Source organism: Carya illinoinensis, chromosome 3, assembly GCF_018687715.1.
Source record: "Carya illinoinensis cultivar Pawnee chromosome 3, C.illinoinensisPawnee_v1, whole genome shotgun sequence".
Taxonomy (NCBI): Eukaryota; Viridiplantae; Streptophyta; class Magnoliopsida; order Fagales; family Juglandaceae; genus Carya; species Carya illinoinensis.
In genome coordinates, this window is record NC_056754.1 from 47,192,189 (window position 1) to 47,213,420 (window position 21,232).

Sequence of the window (21,232 nt, forward strand, 5' to 3'; positions counted from 1 at the left end):
AGTGGACAGAGAAATCTTACCTTAATGCAAACAGACCGAACAGAAATGAATTTAGGGTTTCCACTTTTGAGGGGTGAATCGAGAGAAAAGCAGAGAGGGAGGGAAACGTGAATCTATACCAACAGATTCTCGTTCGACAACCAACAAAAATAAATGACAACCAAACAAAAATGAAAAATTGTAAGCAGAGGGATTTAGGGTTCGGAGTTCTCGGGATGAATCGAGAGGGAGTTTTGAGGGAGGAATCGAGAGAGAACCAGACCAATCACAGAGAGTGAGAGAGGGAATCGAAAGTGCTTCGAGAGAGGAGAAGCAGTCTAGGGTTCGAGAGATCTAGGGTTCCAATCGCAGAGGAGAACCAACTAGAAACTGGTTCGAGAGGATCTAGGGTTCCAATCGCAGAGGAGAACCAACCAGAAAAGCCATCTCTAGATCTAGGGTTCCAATTGCAGAGAAGAACCAACCAGAAAAGCCATCTCTAGATCTAGGGTTCCAATCGCAAGGGAGAACCAACCAGAAACTGGCTCGAGAGGATTTAGGGTTCCAATCGCAGAGGAGAACCAACCAGAAATTGGTTCGAGAGGATCTAGGATTCCAATCGCAGAGGAGAACCAACCAGAGAAGCCATCTCTAGATCTAGGGTTCCAATCGCAGAGAGGGAGAGAGGGTCTCGACCAAAAAATGGTTCGAGAGGATCTAGGGTTCCAATCGCAGAAAGGGAGAGAGGGTCTCGACCAGAAACTGGTTCGAGAGGATCTAGGGTTCCAATCGCAGAGAGGGAGAGAGGGTCTCGACCAGAAATTGGTTCGAGAGGATTTAGGATTCCAATCGCAGAGAGGGAGGGTCTCGTGATGATCTAGGGTTCGAGAGGATTTGGGATTCCAATCGCAGAGAGGGAGAGAGGGTCTCGAAAGTGGTTCGAGAGAGGAGAGCCAGAGAGTGAGAGAGACTTAGGGTTCCAATCAAAACGGTGAGTTCTGTTTACAATCAAAACGGTGAGTTTTGATTTCTTATCCACGTCAGCAGTCGACTGCACGCTGTTTACACCAGGCGACTGCACTCAGCATTTTTCTTTGGGACAGTGCGGGACCTTGCTAAGAGTAAGAGCATTCGCATTAAATTTTTCATAAAATTTTTTATAATTTAGTTAAAAATAATATTTTTTAAAAAAAATTTAAATTTTACTCATCTTTCAAAAATCTTCTACGTCTCATTCCATATCCTTTATCTATTCTATTAAAATAATATTTCTCTATTCTTTCTTTATTACTTTTTTCTTTCATTTCTATTTACAAACTTAACTACTAAATATTTTTTCTTACATTTTGAATTATTACTCTAGTGAATATTTTAAACAAAAATTTAAATTATTTTTTGTGGGTATGATAATATTTTTAAAATTAATTTTTTCTATTTTCTTAATTATTTAAATTATTTTTAAAATTATTATTTAAAACTATAATAAATATAAGTCTGATAAAAAGTATAGATGATTGGAAGTAGATAAATATAATAAAAATTATAAATGATTAGAATAAAATATTAATAAAAAATAATTTGAGATGTACAGTAGTTTTTCAAATATGGAAAATTACTATACATTCCACAAACATTTTTCCTAAAATTGGGATTCGGATGTAAATGTGGTTTTAATGAAATCCCTAAAATTTTCATCAAATTATAAGGAAAAGTACCTTTTACGGTACCCACTGGGGATGCTCTAATGCAGGCCTAGCATTAGATAATAAAAAGGGTCCGGTTACTATGCCGCCCAATTCATACCACTGGGCATACCGCCAAGTGGTTTTTTATTTTTTCAATTTTCTTTTCACATTTTTTTAATCACTTTTTTAATTATTCAATAAAAAAATACAACAATACACTTAAAATTATTTTCTTAATCATTAAGTAAAAATTAAAAAAATAATTAAATATTTTTTACCTGAGTGGTACACTTGGACTGTACCACTCAGGCGGCAAGGGAGCTTTCCCCTATTAAAAAATCAAAAATGGCTAGCATTGTACCACTCAATGGCTCAAGTGTGCAGTTAAGTATTTTTAATTTGTTTATTTAATAATTTAGAAATTGATTTTTAATATATTAATGTCTTTTTTTATTCTTTAAAAATATTTAAATATATTAAAAAATATAAAATAAATAAATAAATAAAATCACAAATGTGCTAAGCAGCATGCCCATCAATCATTGTTGGGCGGCAGCCTAGAACAACTCTTAAAAAATAGAAAATGCTAGCCTAACAGAAAGTTTTGGACTGAGAATCAATTGATGCCACGTGTCGTCTGTTAATTGGCACATACAAAATATTTTAAAAAGGAAAATCCAGATTAATCCCTTTCTCCCTCCCTATTGGCTTAAACTACATATCTAATTCCTTTGAATCCTTTCTTCGCCCGCCTCCCTCCCTCCCACTGAAACTGCAAAACCGAACTTATGAAAACCTACACTTTCATTTCCGACCAAAACCGGGCGGCAAAGTTCCATTTCGGGTATGGGTCTATGAATATGGGATGCTCCTCGACTTTGTATTTGCTTCTTTACTCCATTTCCCGCATGTGTCTATGAATATGGTATGCAAAGTTTCATTTCTGGCAAACTTTTATTTTTCCCTCTCTTCTCTGTTTCTTTCTTTTTATTGAGAAAGTTAAAATATATTTAGATCTTTCTCAATATGTGGCCTCATTTTTTACAGGATTTGTGTTATGGTAATAACAGAATATCAAAGCTATTTTTTATGCAAACCTAAAGGTGGTTCTCCAGCCACCGAAGCAGAAGAAGAAAAAGAATTGGTCGTAAGGACTACTCCAGTTTGAAACCTAGAGGAAGAAAAAATCTATGTTATAGTATCAACCGATAGAAGTAGGACCTGTTCAAAGCATCAAGTTGTATTTGTCATTTTATTGGTTGTGTGCTGATTTGTATATTAATGATTCACATTGTAAAACCCAAATGTTTCCTCCTGTAAACATGCTAATGTTCATATTTTGATTTAGTACATTTTAAGCCATACAGTTTCTTCTTTCTCAGCTTTTCTCATTCAAATTGCTTGGAGATTTTGCTTAAGCATTACAGGACAAGATGCAAATTGCTTGTCAAAAAGTTATCCTACAAGCAGGTTCATGCACTAAAAAAAAAAATTGTCCAGTACCATTGAATTAATACATTCCATCTCTTTGCTAAGTAGAATAACAGGACCAACTTATAACAATACATTCCAATGTTCAACAAGCACTTCTAACGAAAATCGTGTTTAGTTCTTTTAGCTCTTTAATAGAAATCATGTACAAACACTTTTAACAAAACACAATCAGTTCTGTCTCAATTTCAACTACTAAAACACAATCAGTTAGCCGGAAAAAGATCTCTAATGTGCAGATGGAAGGATAGCGTCGGACAGACTCACTGATCCCATACAAGATGGAGGGAGAGAGAGGGAGGAAGGGATGAAAGAAAGATGGGTATTGAGGGACGATGGGAGTTGGGATGGGAATGGGAATATTCAGAACTAAAATAATATGGGAGTTGGGATGGGAATGGGACTATTCAGAACTAAAATAATTTTTCCCTCTTTGTCTCTTTCTTTTTCATTTCATTTTCTATTATTTTTATTTGTCACGTGCATCAGTCAATTATCGGTAGAAAGAGTGGGCTCCTTAGATCACCCACATCCGGTTCCTCATCCTCATCCTTATAATTTAACTCAAAATCACATTTCCTCAAATTTATCTCTAAATTTTATTCATCTTCTAAAAACCTTCTACATCTCATTCCCCAGCTCTATCTCTATTCTATAAAATAATATTTCTCTATTATTTTTTTATTACTTTTTTTTCTCTCTTCCATTTACAATCTTAACTACTAACTCTTTTGTCTTATTATCTTTTTTTCAAATATTATTTTCTACTAAATATTTATATGATTTTGACTATCCAATACAGTATTTTTTTTCAAATCGAAATTTGTATTATAAAAATAATAATTTTTTATTTTTAGTTAGTGCATTTTCTAATATGATGGGGCATTTTTTTAATTTAGTACTCTATATCAATTTTGGTAATGGGGATCCGTAGTCACATATTGATGATAAAATTTTTTGTCATTTTTTTAACAGTAATATTTTTTGTCCTTTTTCCAATGGTAACATTTTTTGGCTTTTCTCCAACAATAACCTTTTTTGTCTTCTCTCAAACGGTAACATTTTTTGTCTTATATGTAACGGTAACTTTTTCCTCTATAAATATGCATATTGCTAGCATTCACATTCTCACAAACTCAACACAAATTTCATCTATAGAACCTAAATTCTATTGTATCATCTAATCTCTCACTCGCTTCATCAAATGGCTCGTACTTTCTTTCGTAAATTATTGACATGTGTATCCTCTGAAGATGATAGCGATGTTCTTAATGAGGAGGCTGATGGACAGCCATCGAGGCATTGTGGCAATCGCCAACGTCGTAAGTTTATTCGGCGTGATCATATTCAATGGCACAAACACCTATTTCGCGATTATTTCGCAGAAAATCCAGTATATCCCTCAAATCTATTTTCGGATGAGTCATCCTCTATTTCTCCGTATTCTAAATGAGGTAGAGTCTTACGAGCCGTACTTCATTCAAAGAAGAGATAATGCCGGAAGACTCGATTTATTTTCTATGCAAAAGATAACTGTAACACTTAGAATGTTGACGTATGGGGTTATTGAAAATTTTATAGATGAATACATACGTATTGGTGAAAGCACCACAATGGAGAGCCTCAAAACATTCTCTAAGACAATAGTAAGTATTTTTTCAGATGAATATTTGCGGTCTCCAAATGCCAATGATATTGCCCGATTGCTTGTGGTTGGTGAACAACGGGGATTCCCAGGAATGTTGGGAAGCATTGACAGCGTGCATTGGAAGTGAAAAAGTTGTCTCGCAGCTTGGAAAGGTATGTACTCCGACCACATCTGTGAACCAACTATTATTTTAGAAGCAATTTCTTCATATGATCTCTGGATATGGCAAACATTTTTTGGTATGCCCGGTTCACATAACGATATTAATGTGCTAGAGAGATCTTTTATTTTCACCGAACTTGCCAAAGGGTGTGCTCCTCCAGTCAATTACACAATCAATGGCAACGACTACAGTATGGGGTATACCTTGCGGATGGTATTTATCCCAAGTGGCGAACTTTTGTGAAGACGATTCCATCACCACGAGGGAATAAGAAGAAAAATTTTGTGAAAGCACAAGAATCCACAAGAAAAGATGTCGAATGTACGTTCAGAGTACTTCAATAACGATTTGCCATCATTCGTGGACCTTCCCGAATGTTCAAAGTGAAGGAACTAATAAATATAATGAAAGCATGTGTTATTCTATATAATATGATCATTGAAGACAAGCTTGATGATAGTGAGGGTCCGAACATTGAATATGATCAAGTTGATGATGAACTCCATAAATTCTCGCGCAATCATACAATTAAGCTTACAGAATTCATCCAGCGTCGTCATCATATTAGAGATAGCTCAGCACATCATTAGCTCCAAGCAGATCTAATTGAACATCAATGGCTATTATATTCCCAAAATTAGAACTGTCGCCTTAGTATTGTATGTCCTTCATGTTAGTAGTGACTATGTTTGAGTTAATCTCTGCTTTGTTTGTATTTCCTTCATGTTAGTAGTAATTATGTTTTTAGATTTCAACGCTTTGTTTGTATTTCCTTAATATTAGTAGTGACTATTTTAATGGTAATCATATTTTATTTCGTATTTCTTTCATGTTAATTGTCACTATATTAGAGGTAATTTATAATTGTTTTTGAAATTCATATGGGCAATTTCCTTACATCTAATATATTGACAACACCTCAAAACATTGAAATATAAAAGTTTAGTCAATCCATATACTCATCTATCATTGTCCGATACATAATAAACAAAATGAGTAACTTTTTGTTAAAAATACAAATCAACATTTAATCTAAGTTACTTTCGCGTCTCGCCATAATTTCCTTCTGTAGTTGCTGGAAATATAACCGCTACATTTCTAGCATGTCACTTGTGTCTATCATCATAATGCGCTGATTTGATTCCTTCTTCATGAGCTCTACTTTCTCGGCCTCCAACCTCAGTTTTTCATCCTCTTGATGAATTTTATTTTGCTATTTTTCCTGACAATTATCATCTTCTCGGCCTCCAACCTCAGTCTTTCATTTTCAAGGCATAATTTTTTTTCTCTTTCTCCTTGTCATACTCCATCTTCTCAACCTTAAGGCGATAAAACTCTTTCTTCTGAGCACACGACTCCTCCAAAAGAGTACACTTCATCTTCTTGAGTTGGAAATTTTCCTCTGCTTGCCTACCTTGGCCCTTTTGTTTTCCTTTCTCAGCTTTCCTTCCCATTGGTCGGTCCAATTCGATAACTTCATACTCCATCACATTATCCGTCTCGACTCCAAAAATTGAATCAACTGTAGCGCCAGAATATCGAGTTAGGTCGGGGATGGGAACACCGTCTTCCTTCTCTTTGGATCCTCCTTTGTGGTGCGCCAAATCCACTTAGGTTGGTCTTTCAACAGGTGCCAACAATGCTCGAACTGGAATGAGCATTTTTCTAGAGATTGGTACATAACCTTGGCCTTGTCAAACTTGTATGCCAAAAAAAAAAAAAAATCCATGTTAAACCAATGTAGAAGACAACGAATTACTCAAAAAACAAGTAAGGATTTGAAAATTCTACCTTGTCTTACTTGGTCATGCCACTTTGATTCAACCCGTCAATTTGGGCTAGTTTTGCACAAAATTTATTTGTGGCCTTTTGGATAACCGACCACTGATGAATTAAAGACTTTATTGTCCGCTCATTTGTGGTTTCTTTAAATTACTGGAAGTACTCATATATTTTTTTTCTCAAAGTTGGGAGTGTTTTTGATCTGTTCTCTAGACAACATCAAGGCTACAATTTAGCCATGCGGAGATAAGTAACTTGTCTTCTTCGAGAATGAAGTTCGCATCCCTGACTGATTTCCTAAAGCCTATAGGCTCGTTAGGGGGTAGGGGTGAAAAGTCATCAAGGGTCATAGAAGATGTTCCACTTTGCCTATCGTAAGTGAGGTCAAGTTGAGGATCTTGACTAAGGAGGTTGGTGAAGTACATATGTTCAGGGTCTTGTGAATCCATCTCTAAAAAAGAATTGAATTGTTAGACTTATCTCTTTGAAGTTTGGGTTTTAGTCGGGAAGGTTGGCTCAGAAACCGGTTTGTGACATCTTGAAAATTTGGCCACCCACTCATGCCTGCAACAACCGATTACCAGTACTTATTGGCCATCCGGGTTACCTAGCCATTGAGGAAATGAAAATAAATTCTCCTTATCCCCACATGCAGTTGTCATCATCACAGCCAAAGGGGTTTAGTTTACACATTATTTCTCTATCACAACATAATACAAAACAACAACCAAACAACATGCAAATCACAATCAGGCTAAATAAGAGCATCCTCATCCAATTTATTAATATATCGAATATATTAATAAATAAAAAGGTTCAGAATGGTGTAAATATTAACAGCAGTTGTAAGTAAGGAGCCCAACATCGAATGGCTGCAAAACCCCACCCGAACCTCGATTGCCTTTTGTGGAAAGTACCACAAACTGCAATATGGCCATCCGGGTGAGGATTACCCCGTTATATCGATGGGGCCCATTAACACTAGTGACTTAACACCATCATCACAGCCTAATAACAGCCCCTCTCCTGCAAATGACCCAACATCAAATAAAAAACTAAGAGCATCAAATGAAGTGTAGAAAAGCACGGATATTACCAGGACAGTTGCAATATTCCAATAACTAAGCATATAGAAAATGAGCATGTTATTGGCACACTATTAAAAACACCATCCATTCATACACGTGAAAAAATAAAATTATTACCTCGACAAATAACTTTCAAGCTGATTGAACCAATAACAGATTAACAGGTCCTGGCTATAACACTCCCAATTTAAGCATGTTTTAATATTATAAATGCATTCACACCACAAAAATAAAGGTTAGGGTTTAGATGCCTGTTAAGTAACATTTGGATTATGTATGTGTTGAGGGAAAAATGAGTGAATTGGTATATTTTTATGAAAACCTGTGTAAAATAGTGTTGTAACAAGTATTGAAGTGAAAAGGCTTGAAGTGTGCTCGTCTTTGGTCAAAACAAAAGTATTCGCTCGACCCTCGCTCAACAGGGTGCTGGAGCTAACTTAGGCAGAGTTTAACGTTCGACACTCGCTCAATATGGCGCTCGAGCGAACTTAAGCAGAGTTGATCAACCATCACTTGACACTAAGTTCAAGCAAATTCAAGTAGATTAGAACGCTTGATACTCGCTCTACACTGAGCTCAAGCGAAATCAAACAAAATGTGTAGCTTGACCTTCGCTCGAGCTAATGTTCCATATCACTTAATGTGAGAGTATTTTCAAAGGACAACAAATTGAAAAACCCATTGAGCAAGTGCTAGAAACTCCACTTGCTAATTATATTCCCAATAGGAGTCGAAAAGCCCAAGAACTAATTTTCCAAACACAAGTTCTTAGTAACAAACAAGAGCAAGAGAGAAAATGACAAGAACCTACAGAATACAAGAAGAGGATGGAACCCATTTTCCTTTCCAGTACCAACTAAGAAAACTACAACATAATACAGAACTGAAACCTCGCACATTTAATGGCAACTAAGAACCACCTATTTTTAAACAACTAACTATAATCTAAAAGTTACCATAAGCACCATGGCCAATAAACAAAATATCCAGTGAATTTGCACCCAACTAAACCAACTTTTCTTCATATTGATGTAGGAAGTAGTTAGCCAAAAATCGAAAAATACATGCTTGTTTGGTAGATTTAAAGGAAATAAAAATATTGAAGATGACAAACCTAAGAATTAATAGCTTAATTAAAGAATATCAAAAATAATATTGAGAAAAAAATCGCAACATATGTGAATTGAAACATATTTTGTAATGTTGAGTCAAACAAAGTTTGGTGATTATCTTGTAAAAAAAACAATTTGTAATTGGGATTAACCAACAAGAGTCAGAAGTCCTACATTTCTCTTGATCAGGCTTAGAAATTATAGAGCTTACTAGTGCAGACCATGGCTCCATTTCATTGAGAGTGGATCCTTAAAAGAGGCTCTCCCCTACCTAATCAATATCAAGTTAATAAAGAATCCATCTTCAACATTATATAAAGCTAAGAACCACATCAACACTAAATTTGCTACCAAAGAAAATTGTCAATGAAGAATCTGGAATTACTAGAATTTGGACCTGCACTATAACACCCAACACAACCAAAAGCTGTAAAAGAACTCAAAATCCATTCTGTAACCACAAACTCCACCAAATTCTCCTCAAAACCAAAAACCCAACACACTAGGAAGTTCAAAAAGCCACATTCGAGAGCCTCTCTTTTCTCTTCTCACACAATGAATTGATCAATAGAGAAAAATGGTAAAACATGAGAGACAAATTAAAAAAATAAAATCCGTGAGAAAGCATCTCAACTTTCTCAATAGCCAAATGGTCTTAGTGAAGATGCAATCCCCTTTCAAATTCGTACCCAAAGAGAGAGCCGACGTAGAGAGAACGAGTTTTAGGCAAAGATTTCTCATAAAGTTGAGGGCAGAAAGAAATATCGAAGGAGGCCGAAAGGAAAAAAAAGAAAGAAGAAAATGTGAAGAGAGAAAGTAACGATGGAGATTTTCACTTACAGGAATTGCCGATGGAGACCTGCAATCTATGGTGGAGCGTTGCGAGGGAAAGGCCAACGGTTTACCCTAGCAAGAGAGAAGAAGATGCGGGACGGAAGGGTATTTCGCTAGGGCTTTGGAGCGATGAGATGTACAGTAGTTCCTCATATATGGGGAACTTCTGTACAGACCGTAAAACATTTCTGCAAAATGGGGATTGGGATGCGGATGTGTTTTTGGCCAAAACCCTAAAATATTTCTTAAAATATAAGGATAAATCTTATATACAGAACCGGATGGGGATACTCTTAGCATCACCCTAAAAAATGATAAGGAAAATGATAGTCCCACCCTCTCGCTTGGAGTTACTACCCTTTTTTTTTTTTTACTTCGTGATTATGTAATTGTTTTATTAATGATGTTGTGAATTTTTAAAAAATATATATATATATATATAAAAGTGTTAAGAAATACATGTAAAAAAATAAAAAACGAAAATACTAACATAACTAACAGTAACTCCCAACAGGAGCTGAGAGCAATGGATGTAGCACCAGTCAAATAATAATGCATAAATTAAGGATGTGTTCGGATTCTTGGAAATTAACTTAATTCAACTCATCCTAATCCATCTCAAATTAATTATTAATAAAACTATTTATTTATTTGATTGTCTATATTGAGAAGGAGTGTGATAATTAATTATCTTTATTTGTTAAAAAAACATCGAGATCAATTGGCATGTTAAATACTTTTTTTTTTTTTTTTACATTCGAACTTAAAATTTCTTATATATTTGTACACGCTTTTAAGTAAATTTTTAATTTTTATTATATATTCTACTGCCACAACTTTACGTAAATAGTGGCTTCACCCCCTCCCCTTTATTAGACCAAATATTTCTCTCAAATGGGGATCTATACCCACTGCCGGAAACTTTCGCTAGTCCATTTTAAGTATTTTTTTTTAATCATATCATTTTTTAACACTTTTAAATATTTTTTTTAACAAAATATGCAATTTTATTAAACAACAATTTCTTAATAACTAAGAATAAAATAAAATTAAAATAATTAAATATATATATATATATGTAGCAGGTGATCCCGGTGGTATCCCTAACTTTTTCCTTCTCTCAATATGTCGTTTTCCAACCGTAAGGGTCACGAAAACGTTAAATTCTACAAAATGGAGGAAAAGTCATGCCAACGTTGATCGTACGATATTGACAGACTGAAGAAAACAAGAAGTAGAGACTTGGGGAACCATGGGAGAACCATGAATTGAAGATCAACTGTTTTTTTCATCTCTATGTATTTCTTTCTTATTCATAATGTGAAATGAACCTTGATTTTGAAATGCATGTCGTGATTGGAATGAAAGAAACAAGAGAACAAAGATTTGTAGGCTAATTTGAGGTAGCCTTAAACTCCAAACTCATTTCATTAAACTCCAGAATGACTCTATAGATAATACAACAGAAAATGGAAGCATATATAGCTGAATGCACATTGGCTCTAATTCCTGCAAACAAAGGGAATCAACTTCTAACAATTGCCCGTACAACAGTCCATCCCATTAGCTCAGCAATATGAACAGACGAGTCCCCTTATGTCCTCCGCATTTGGATAAAGCTGAGCTTTCAAACCAAAATAAAGCAGCTGCTGCACCAAGTTCTCTGCAACTTCAATTCAAACCCAGATAAAGTTCAGTATTCAAACAACTAAACAAGGATAAAATAATATGCCACCGAAGACCAAGGGATCAGCAAATCACTAGTTTAAGTTCAATTTTAAGTATGTATCAATATAACTTGGATAAACTAGAATCTCTACTAACTGCTCATCAATATAAATATACACACAAGCTTTCGATATACATAGGCTTGTGCGGAAAATGCTATGACCCCGCCCATCCGTATGACCCGACCATAAAAAACGGGGTGAAGTATCTTGTGGGTCAAACCCGCTAAAACAAACTCTCTCCTTTTGTCTAGACTCTGACCCTCAAACCCACCACGGATTCACCTGTCAACAGAGTTTTCCTACCTTACAGGGCATGAAACCCTCACTTCAAAATTGCTCAAAGAGCATGAAAGCCGAATGTTTTTCGCCGAGAACAGAGACACAACCGAACCCCATAAATGGCAAACGCTTTGGCGAACAGATCTGCGAGCGATCGAGCTCTAAGCCTCTTAAAGCTTCCATTCAGTTTCCTCATAAGCTTCAATGCTACTCTGCAATCTCCTATGCCAAATCCAATGCTTCTTCCTTGGCCACGAAGTATCCTAAGAGAAGAAAGAAGAACCACTTCGAGGTAGCTCAGTTCTTACCTAGCTGGACTAAGGTACCACATGGCCAAGACTCACTAGACCGGGGTCTCCTACAAGATCACAAAGCAAGTACTCGAAATACATAGATGATAGAAGTCGTTAATAGAAAACGAGAACACATAGAAAGTACTCGAAGAATCCTTCACTTCTCGAGAAATTACTTGAAGAATCCTCCCAAATCTATAAATCCAACAGCCCATTTTCGTGCTTCTCAAACTTGTCATAATTCCTAAGTGGTTTTTGTAATTTTTCCCAACTCTATCTTGGTCGATTACTCTACTTTGATATGCAAGTGTCAAAGAAAACAAGTGAAGATGTCTTTGATTCCACCATTGTAGTTTTGCCTCTTGTTGCTTCCAAACTTGGTTCGGATCAAGTCATATCGACTGCATTGATCTGGACGCCGAGTTGGGTTGGGTCGGGCCCAGTCACAAATCAGGTTGAAGGCCTAGATATACATCAAGGGAAGCACATTCATTAAACACAACATATCTTAACCTCTTCACTCAATCCGGATGAGTATCGCCTTACATGTCCTCATATAAACCACCACAACGATTCCATTGAATGCCATCATTGACATTTTTTGTCAAGACAGGCTTGACCCTCTTAGCCACTACCTACATGCCTAAGAGCATTCACATTAGACCATGCATCCACATATGCAAAGTCAATTTTGCATAATATTAACATAAATCAGTCTACATTGGATTCTCTTTCTCTAAAATTTTAGCTAACTATGAACAGTATTATTACAATTTTCCATAGCCACTATTTACTCTCCAAGTTTTATTTTAATGTTTATTTCTCTCTCCTCCCACACTCTCTCCCCGACCCCCCCCCCCCCCCAAACGGGATTATTTCCACACTCTCTCTCCCTCGGTTTCTCCTCTCCGAATCCCCATTCCTCTCTCGACCCAAACAACCCCATCGAAAGAAGCTTGGATCTGTGCACCTCTCTCTCACGACGGTCATCGACGGAGCCTGCGACTGTTGCTGGGAATCACTGGAGGTTGCTGGTTTCCTTAATTTTCTGCTATTTCAGGTATGATTTCTCCCTTTCTCTTCACAGTTTTGGTTAGGGTTTAGATCGTGCATGTGTTTTTCTGTTGCCATTTCTTCATTTGATGTTGTTCTTGGTTTAGATTAGGGTTTCTGATTGTGTGATATTATGGGTTTCTTGGTTTCGATTTTCTGTTCTTGGGTTCTATTATCTGAGTTTAATGGATTTGGTTGCTGTTTTAATTCGATCATAGCAATTAACTTTAATGGATCATGGCTATTTCCTTTAGTGGAACCCCAAAATTCCTATAAGAAAAAACAAATTGGGATCTGCTCTCCGATTGTGTTTAGGTGAGTTTTCCATTTATTTGATTTGAAATGTCCATTGATATTAGAGTGGTTGTTCATGAAGCATGAAAATGTTAGGTGAGGGATGACTTCATGCATATTTGAAAGGTTTTTTAAATCCCCAGTATGAATACCGCTGAAAACAGAGGCTAATTATGATCTTACCATTCAGTTTAAATTAGTTAATATTTGAAAGTGTCATTTGTCCTTGAGCACCTTTCACATCATAATTTGCAACTTAGTATGAGAACAATTAGATATGGCACTCTTAACTGGAAAAGTACCCAGGGTTGTGTCTAATGAAAACATATTCTTCCTACCTATAAAAAAAAATGAAAACATATTCTTCCTGTTCGAGTAAAGAAAATAACAACAATTAATAGGTCAAGTCAAATTCAAATTCTTCTTATACAAGTCTTGCATACTCAGTCTATGCCCTTTGGATTTTCTAATGATAAAATTTATAGTACTTATAAAACACTCATAAATAGCATTTTCTCGTGATATTATTGTCTGGTATAAATAATCAGATGATTACTTCAGTGATTGGGTACAAATCGATTACAACATTGATAAAAGCACTTCACAACATATTTTAAGTCTTTTTTCTCGGTAGTGACCATCAAATAACAAAGATTCGAACTCTAACACCATCCTACTGCATCATGCCCACCCTCACTCAGCAGACCAACAGATACCAACACAGTCATCAAGGCAACTAGAACTCCCAATATTCAAATTTTACCAAATCAGGTGTGAAAAAAATTGATGAGCAAAATATATAATAATACCTGAAAGGTTTCCCTTATTAATGAATAATTTAATACATCCTCTACTTCAGTAGTAAATAAGAGTCTTCGTCTTAGGCCATCTACTCGAGTGAGGAATAGATCCAGGTACTGAATAAAAGGTCCAGTAAATAGAGAAGTTTATCCTCCCCCCCTCACATAGAGTATAATATATATATATATATATATATATATATATATAATTACTTTCAAAAACATTTGTTTAGATCTCATATTCGAGGCCAGTTGGTGGAAGCAATCCATGTTAACAATGTATATTGAATGATTAGATTTTTATATATAGTTTTGATCTTGTTGCATCCAGCTTTTAAATTTTTAACAGTGTTATTACAAGAAAAATGGATGATTTTTAATTGCATATAGATAAATCTGCACATCATCATTAAATTCATAAAAACTGCATTTAGATAAATCTGTACATCATCTTAAAAACTACATAATCTGAATTTTGTACTGCTTGTTGGCATTGCTTTACCTCAAAACATGTACTGGGTATGAGTTTAACAGTCTTTTTTAAACATGTTGGCCCTGTTTTGCTTAATATGTGCTGTTTTAGTAACATTTTGTCCTTCAATATTTTGTTAAAAGATGAACACTTTAATTGATAAGGATCTCTTCTTCACCACATTGTTGGAAAGTGGTGAGGGTGGTATAAACAATCCTATTGTGGATGCTGATTTCGTTGATGTCCAAGCGACACAACCCCAACGGGAAAAAAAGGCAGCTAAACATAAATCCCAGCGGGGTGTGTCATTTACTATTGAGGAAGATACTCTCCTCATTTCAGCTTGGCTTAACGTTAGTACAAATTCCATACGGGGGACTGACCAAACATCCACACAATTGTGGAGTAGAATTTATGATTACTACTCCACTTATAAAAAACCTAACAGTCAAGAAAGATCTATACCCCCTTTGACCAATCGGTGGTCAACCATTTAAAAAAGTGTCAATAAATTTTGTGGTTCTATGGCCCAAATTGAAGGAATGCATCCAAGCGGTGCAACCGAGCTAGACAAGGTATAATCATTTATTTTGTTATTGTGTAAAATTTTTTCAGATTTGTCCTACTAATTGTTTCTATATTTTGTAGATTGACAAGGCAAAAATTTTGTATCCAGAGACCCAAAAAACCAACTTCACCTTGGATTATTGTTGGAATCTTTTAAAGAACCAACCGAAATGGCAAACACACATGGAGACCGTAAGAAGAAGAGACAATGTCTCACGTTCAGGTAATACTCCAAACTCAATACAATTAGGGGATCCAATGGAAAATGTGCCCGTGGAGTGTGAGAGACCTCCGGGGAAAAAGGTTGAAAAAGAAAGAGAGAAAAAAGAAAAAGTAGGGAAAGAGAAGATAAAGAATTTAGTGAGGCCTTAAGGGAAATGACAGATGATAGGAAGATTCTAATGTTAGAGAGAAAAGAAAGATTAATGAGGGTAGAAAACCGCAATGCTGAGTTATTGGAAATTCAGAAGAAAAAGGTTGAAATGGAAATTAAGGCTCAAGAAGAAAGATCTATAATATTAGCTGAAAAGAAGAGAAAAAATGATATGGAAATAATGAAATTGGATATTGGGTCTATGAATTCTGTGCAGCAAAAGTATTTCCATAATTTTCAAATGGAAATTCTTGAGGAACAAAGAAATAAGGCCTAGGGTGGTACATAGTTGTCTTTTTTGTTTTGTACAGTTTTTTAATGTGTATTTAAAACAGCCTTGGTGACATTGTTGTGGATATTTATATACTACTGGTTGCTATGAACACCAAACCCTTTTTTGTACCTCTCTTTACGGGGAGATTGTTTTGTTGGTGGTTGGTGGTGGGTGGGAACATTTTATTGGATGAATTTTATTGTGGGTGGGATATTGTTGTATTGCTTGCTACTTGTTGGTGCTGGAGCCGCTGGAGGACCCAATGGCAAGGCTGTTTTTGTTGCTGCTGAAGGGTGCTGGAGCTGCTGAAGGGTGCTGGAGCTGCTGAGCCTGCTGAAGGTTGCTAGGCGTGCAGTTATTTTCTGGTTGCTGAATTTCATATATGTTGAATTTGTTGGTTGCTGAATTTGTATAAAAATCAACTTTTTGCAACTTGTATTAAATTGATTTTGATACATAGAATTAGTCACATGTAAATTCTGAAGTTGATATTAGTAAAATGTAATCTGAAGTTGATATTAGTCAAAAATTATTATATATAGAATGCTGGAAATTTGGATGCATGAAAGGGTGGTATGGATGAGCACATAGTCTATATTATTTCATTGACAGGTTCGGTTTTAATGGATATTATCTATGTACTGGGTACTGATTGCATGTACAAACCAGTACATGGAAATTGCAAGGTAAAAAAATTAATATTAGGCAAAAAAAAAAAATATTAAAGTGATAATATTTTATTATTATTTTGCTTTAAATATGCATAAGCCAATGTGGGAGTTTTGTTGAAATGACAAAGTGGATATGCAAAAGAGTCAATTTTGCATATGCATATCCATATACCAATGTTAATGCTCTAAAGCATACCAGTATGAATCCTTCCTCACGACCAGCTAACTTACCCACCAACTTCCCTCTTATGTTACCCACTCAAGCTCAGTTACTTCTCGATCACTCACCCAGTTACAACTTTCTCAAAGTCTTTGATTGTGCTCGCTCGCCTCATCTTCATCGATATAATGCACACAAACTAGATTTTCAACCAAAACAGTACTAGTTCGTTGGTTATGGTCCACACCACAAAGGTTATTGTTTCCTAGATGTCTCTACAAGTCGGATCTCTGTCTCCACCAATCTCAAACTTTGATGAATGTTTATTTCCTTCTGCTCGCTTATCTTATTTGCTAGTTGATTCCATACACATTACTCTTCCTTCTTCCATTCGAATAGCTAAGTCCTTATCAGCTTACCCGGCATTGCCATGTCCTCTCGCTTCGTTGCCAATCTCAAAGGCTTTGTCCTTCCCAAAGTTGCCCGACACCACTCCTGGTCCAGTACAATATTGGACCCCATGCAGACCTGATTTAAAAGGTCGATCTTCAAACCCAACCTCTACCTAATGACTTTGTTGTTCCCCATGTTGTTCACCACACTATGGCTGCCTCTACAAAATTGGGCCACTAATCAACTGGATATTAAAAATGTGTTCCTTCATGGTTAATTGAACAAGGATATTTTGATGGTGCAATCTCTGGATTTTACTCACCCAACATAGCCTAATCATGTCTGCAAGTTGAAGAGCCCTTTATGAAACAGGCCTCAGTGGCCCGATTCTCCATGCTAGGCTCAAAACTCTTGCAACTTGGTTTTCTTAGATCCAAATATGACACTTCACTGGCCCAACCCACTTTATCTTCTCATATATGTGGATGATATCATCCTCACAGTCCCAGATTATGCTCAGTTTGCTTGTCTCATTGATCAAAATGGCTCCTTCTTTCCCAACAATGTTACACAGTTGATCTCCTTGTCTAGACAAATATGCAACATGCAAAGCCTGTTTTCTCTTTGATGAGCTCCAGGGCCTCCCTCACGTAGGTCACTAATGATGCATTCTCTGCCCAACAACAAATCAAAGAGTTGTCAGGTCACTCCAATACTTGTTCATCACTCATCCGAACCTCACCTTTGTCATAGTCAGCAAGGTGTGCCAATTCATGCACCAGCTAACAGCACTGAGCCGGAGTGCTATCAAATGCATCTTGCATTATCTGTGCCACACTGCTCATCATGGTTTGCTTCCTCTACGCTCCTCCGCACCAACTCTCAAGGCTTACTTCAACCCAGGCTGAGCCAAGTGCCCTTATGACTACCATTCTTCCACCGGTGGATACTACATCTTCTTTCGCTAAAACCTCATCTTCTTGAAGTCTAGGAAGCAATGCACGATCTCTTGGTCAGCACAAAAATTGATTACCAAGCAAGTGCTGACACCATCGACAATAAATAGGTGCCATTGTAGATATATTACTGACCCCAATCTTCCAAGCTTGGGCTAAGCATATTAAAATAAATGTCCACTTTGTTTGTGATCTTGTCTCCTCAGGCAACCTTACATTACAGTTCCTCCACTAAAGACCAGCTTGCGAACACCTTTATGAAACTATAACCATCCTCCAAGTTTTCAAACATCCAATTCAATCTCATTGTTCATGAATTACCACTTAGACTGTAGGGTCCAATTGACAAATGTACTTGGCAATTGGATAACGCGCAGCATTCAGACCAAGATGAGGCAGCCGCTCCACCAAGTTTTCGACAACTCAATTCAAAACAAGGCAAAGCTGAGCCTTCAAACAACTGGATAAGGATAATGCCACCGAAGACCAAGGAATCAACTAATCTCTAGTTTAAGTTAGATTTTGAATTTGTATCAGTATATCTAGGATAAACTACAATCTCTTGTAAGTTCTCATCAATACAAACCTACACACAAGCTTCCGATATTCGTAAAGGGAAAGACATTCATTAAACACAACAAATCTTTTTTTGATAAGTATTAAACACAACAAATCTTAAACTCTCTTAACCCAGACCAGATTGAAGGTTGTCAATTTTTTGAGATGGCAACCAATCACTGAAACTTGTGAGATTTGAGTTCTAGAGGCCAAGATTTAGCCAGTGTAACCTGAGAGACGGGAGTTATAATGATAAATATGCTGCTCCGGGAGGGGGAGGGGGAGGGGGGAATTAAAAAAATTAAAATAAATAAATAAATAAATAAACAGAAAGAAGAAGAGGGTATCATTCCTAACAGGCTGGATCGATGTTGAGCTACCAAAGAATGGATGACTGTTCTAATATTCTGACCCAGATTACTCATTCACTACCCATTAACTAAATTAACCGTTAAGTTTTAATACTTTTAAACAAATCTTTAAATTTTTAGATAGATAAGTGTTAAAACATACGTCCACTAACATCACGGTTAAAATCAGCGCCAATAAAATTTTTATAGATAGGCAGCATTATCCCGTTAAAAACTAAGCACCCAACAATATCATGTTTAAGTGAATATGGTAAAGCAATATGAAGGTTCTCGGGAAGCTTATGAGAACATTTACCTCACAACTTGCCTAGCACCAATTCAATACATTTGAGCATCCTAAAATTATCTTTACTGAACGCATATGTTTTTCGTAGAAAAGGGGGTGATGAAGAAAATAATGCCATCTCTTCATTCCCCAAATTTCCTCATTATGAAAAAACACCACCAACTTATCCAACAATATCCTACACAAGAGTATAAAGAACAAACAGAAGTAACAAAAACATGTCTCACTCCGAAACATATGCACAAATGTGGGTAGATCACCATATCCGTTATTTGCTAATGTCAGGTCACACACGCACTTGAAAATGTGGGTAGAATCTTTATCGCCCCCATAAACATTGGGAAAAAGGAAAACAGTACCGGTCTATGACGGAGCAGCCGCCGCAGATTGAAGAGAAACATTATTGAGCCGCTCCAGAGTCAAGATAAGAGCTTGGGTTCCCAAGTTGCCCTCCCCATGAGCCTTGAGCGAGAGATAGAGCTGCTGAGCCAAAGCCAACCCCGGCAAAGCCAGGCCCATGTTCTGACACTCCTTCAAACAAATTCCCAAGTCCTTCACGAAGTGGTTCACATAAAACCCCGGCTCGAAGTCCCTCTTCAAAATCCTATTCCCGTACAAATCCAGGGACTTGGACCCAGCCGCACCGGTCGATATCGCGTCTAGGAACAGACCCACGTCGAGCCCTGCCTTGTGAGCGTACACCATCCCCTCCACCAACCCCACCATGGTCGAGGCGATTGTGATTTGGTTCGCTAGCTTCGCGAATTGCCCTTTTCCGGGGGCACCCATGTAATTAACTTTCCCTAGAAGGGAAAACAGTGGGTTCAGACGGTTGACCACCGACTCGTCCCCACCGGCGAAGATCGCAAGGGCTCCGTTCTTGGCGCCGCGGTCGCCACCGGATACCGGGGCGTCTATCGCGGCGCAGTTCTTGGCGGATGCTGCGGCGGAGATCTCAGCGGCAAGGGAGGGCTCGGAGGTGGTCATGTCGACGAGGACACCGCCGTGGCGCAGGCCGGCAAGGGCGCCGGAGGTGGGGTCTAATAAGACGGAGCGGACGTCGGAGGGGTAGCCAACGATGGAGAAAACGACGTCGGATTGGGAGGCGACGGCGAGGGGAGACTGAGCCAAACGGGCACCCATTTCGAGGAGGGGTTGGGCTTTGGAGAGGGTGCGGTTGAAGATGGTCAGGGAGTAGCCGGCTTGGATGAGGTGGGAGCACATGGAGCGACCCATGACGCCGGTGCCGATCCAGCCGACGCGGGTGTTGGATGGGCTAATGGAGTCGGTAGCCATGGAGCGACAGAGTAAAGTGAGATAGGGAAAGGAGAGCGTGGGAGTGTGGGAGACGGAGTGGCGGAAGAGTGAGAGGAATCGAAGAACTGGAGACACTGGCAGTGGCATTGCTTTTCTATCTCAAACTCGGTGTTATCTAGCTTGTGACTCCGTTAGACGTAATTTCAGCTCGAATTTGAGGTTGTTTTGGGACGGTGTGGGAACTTGCTCAGAGCATTCACATTAAATTTTTTATAAAATTTCTTATAATTTGATTAAAAATAATTTTTTTTTAATTTAACATTTTAAAATCTCATACATCTCATTTCTTGTCATTTTTCTATTGTATTAAAATAATATTTCTCTATTCTTTCTTTATTATTTTTTTCTTTCACTTTTATTTACAAAATTAATTACTTAATATTTTTTTCTTATATTTTGAATTATTACTCTAGTGAATATTTTAAACAAAAATTTAAATTATTTTTTGTAGGTATGATAATATTTTTAAAATTAATTTTTTTCTATTTTTGTAATGATTTAAATTATTTTTAAAATTATTATTTAAAACTATAATAAATATGAGTCTGATAGAAAGTGTGGATGATTAGAAGTAGATAAACATGATAAAAAATGTAAATGATT

At 37.0% G+C, this 21,232-nt stretch overlaps 2 protein-coding genes across 3 annotated transcripts; one reads left to right on the top strand and one right to left on the bottom strand.

Moving 5' to 3' along the window:
- Positions 1–4,417: 4,417 nt before the first annotated feature.
- LOC122304878 lies at positions 4,418–4,930 on the top strand. Its single transcript, XM_043117141.1, has one exon. It carries the CDS (start codon positions 4,418–4,420, stop codon positions 4,928–4,930), a length of 513 nt encoding a protein of 170 aa, XP_042973075.1.
- A 6,237-nt stretch (positions 4,931–11,167) lies between these two features.
- LOC122304665 (probable 3-hydroxyisobutyrate dehydrogenase-like 1, mitochondrial) lies at positions 11,168–20,772 on the bottom strand. Of its 2 annotated transcripts, none has more exons than XM_043116924.1 (2): positions 19,672–20,772; positions 11,168–11,445 (listed from the first exon to the last, which is right to left on the bottom strand). In XM_043116924.1, the coding sequence occupies exon 1, from the start codon at positions 20,714–20,716 to the stop codon at positions 19,676–19,678; it is 1,041 nt and encodes a 346-aa protein (XP_042972858.1). In that variant the 5' UTR covers positions 20,717–20,772; the 3' UTR covers positions 11,168–11,445; positions 19,672–19,675. The 2 variants fall into 2 exon arrangements, with proteins under 2 accessions (XP_042972858.1, XP_042972856.1); XM_043116922.1 differs by having other exon boundaries at positions 11,168–11,451; positions 19,672–20,769.
- Positions 20,773–21,232: the final 460 nt, after the last annotated feature.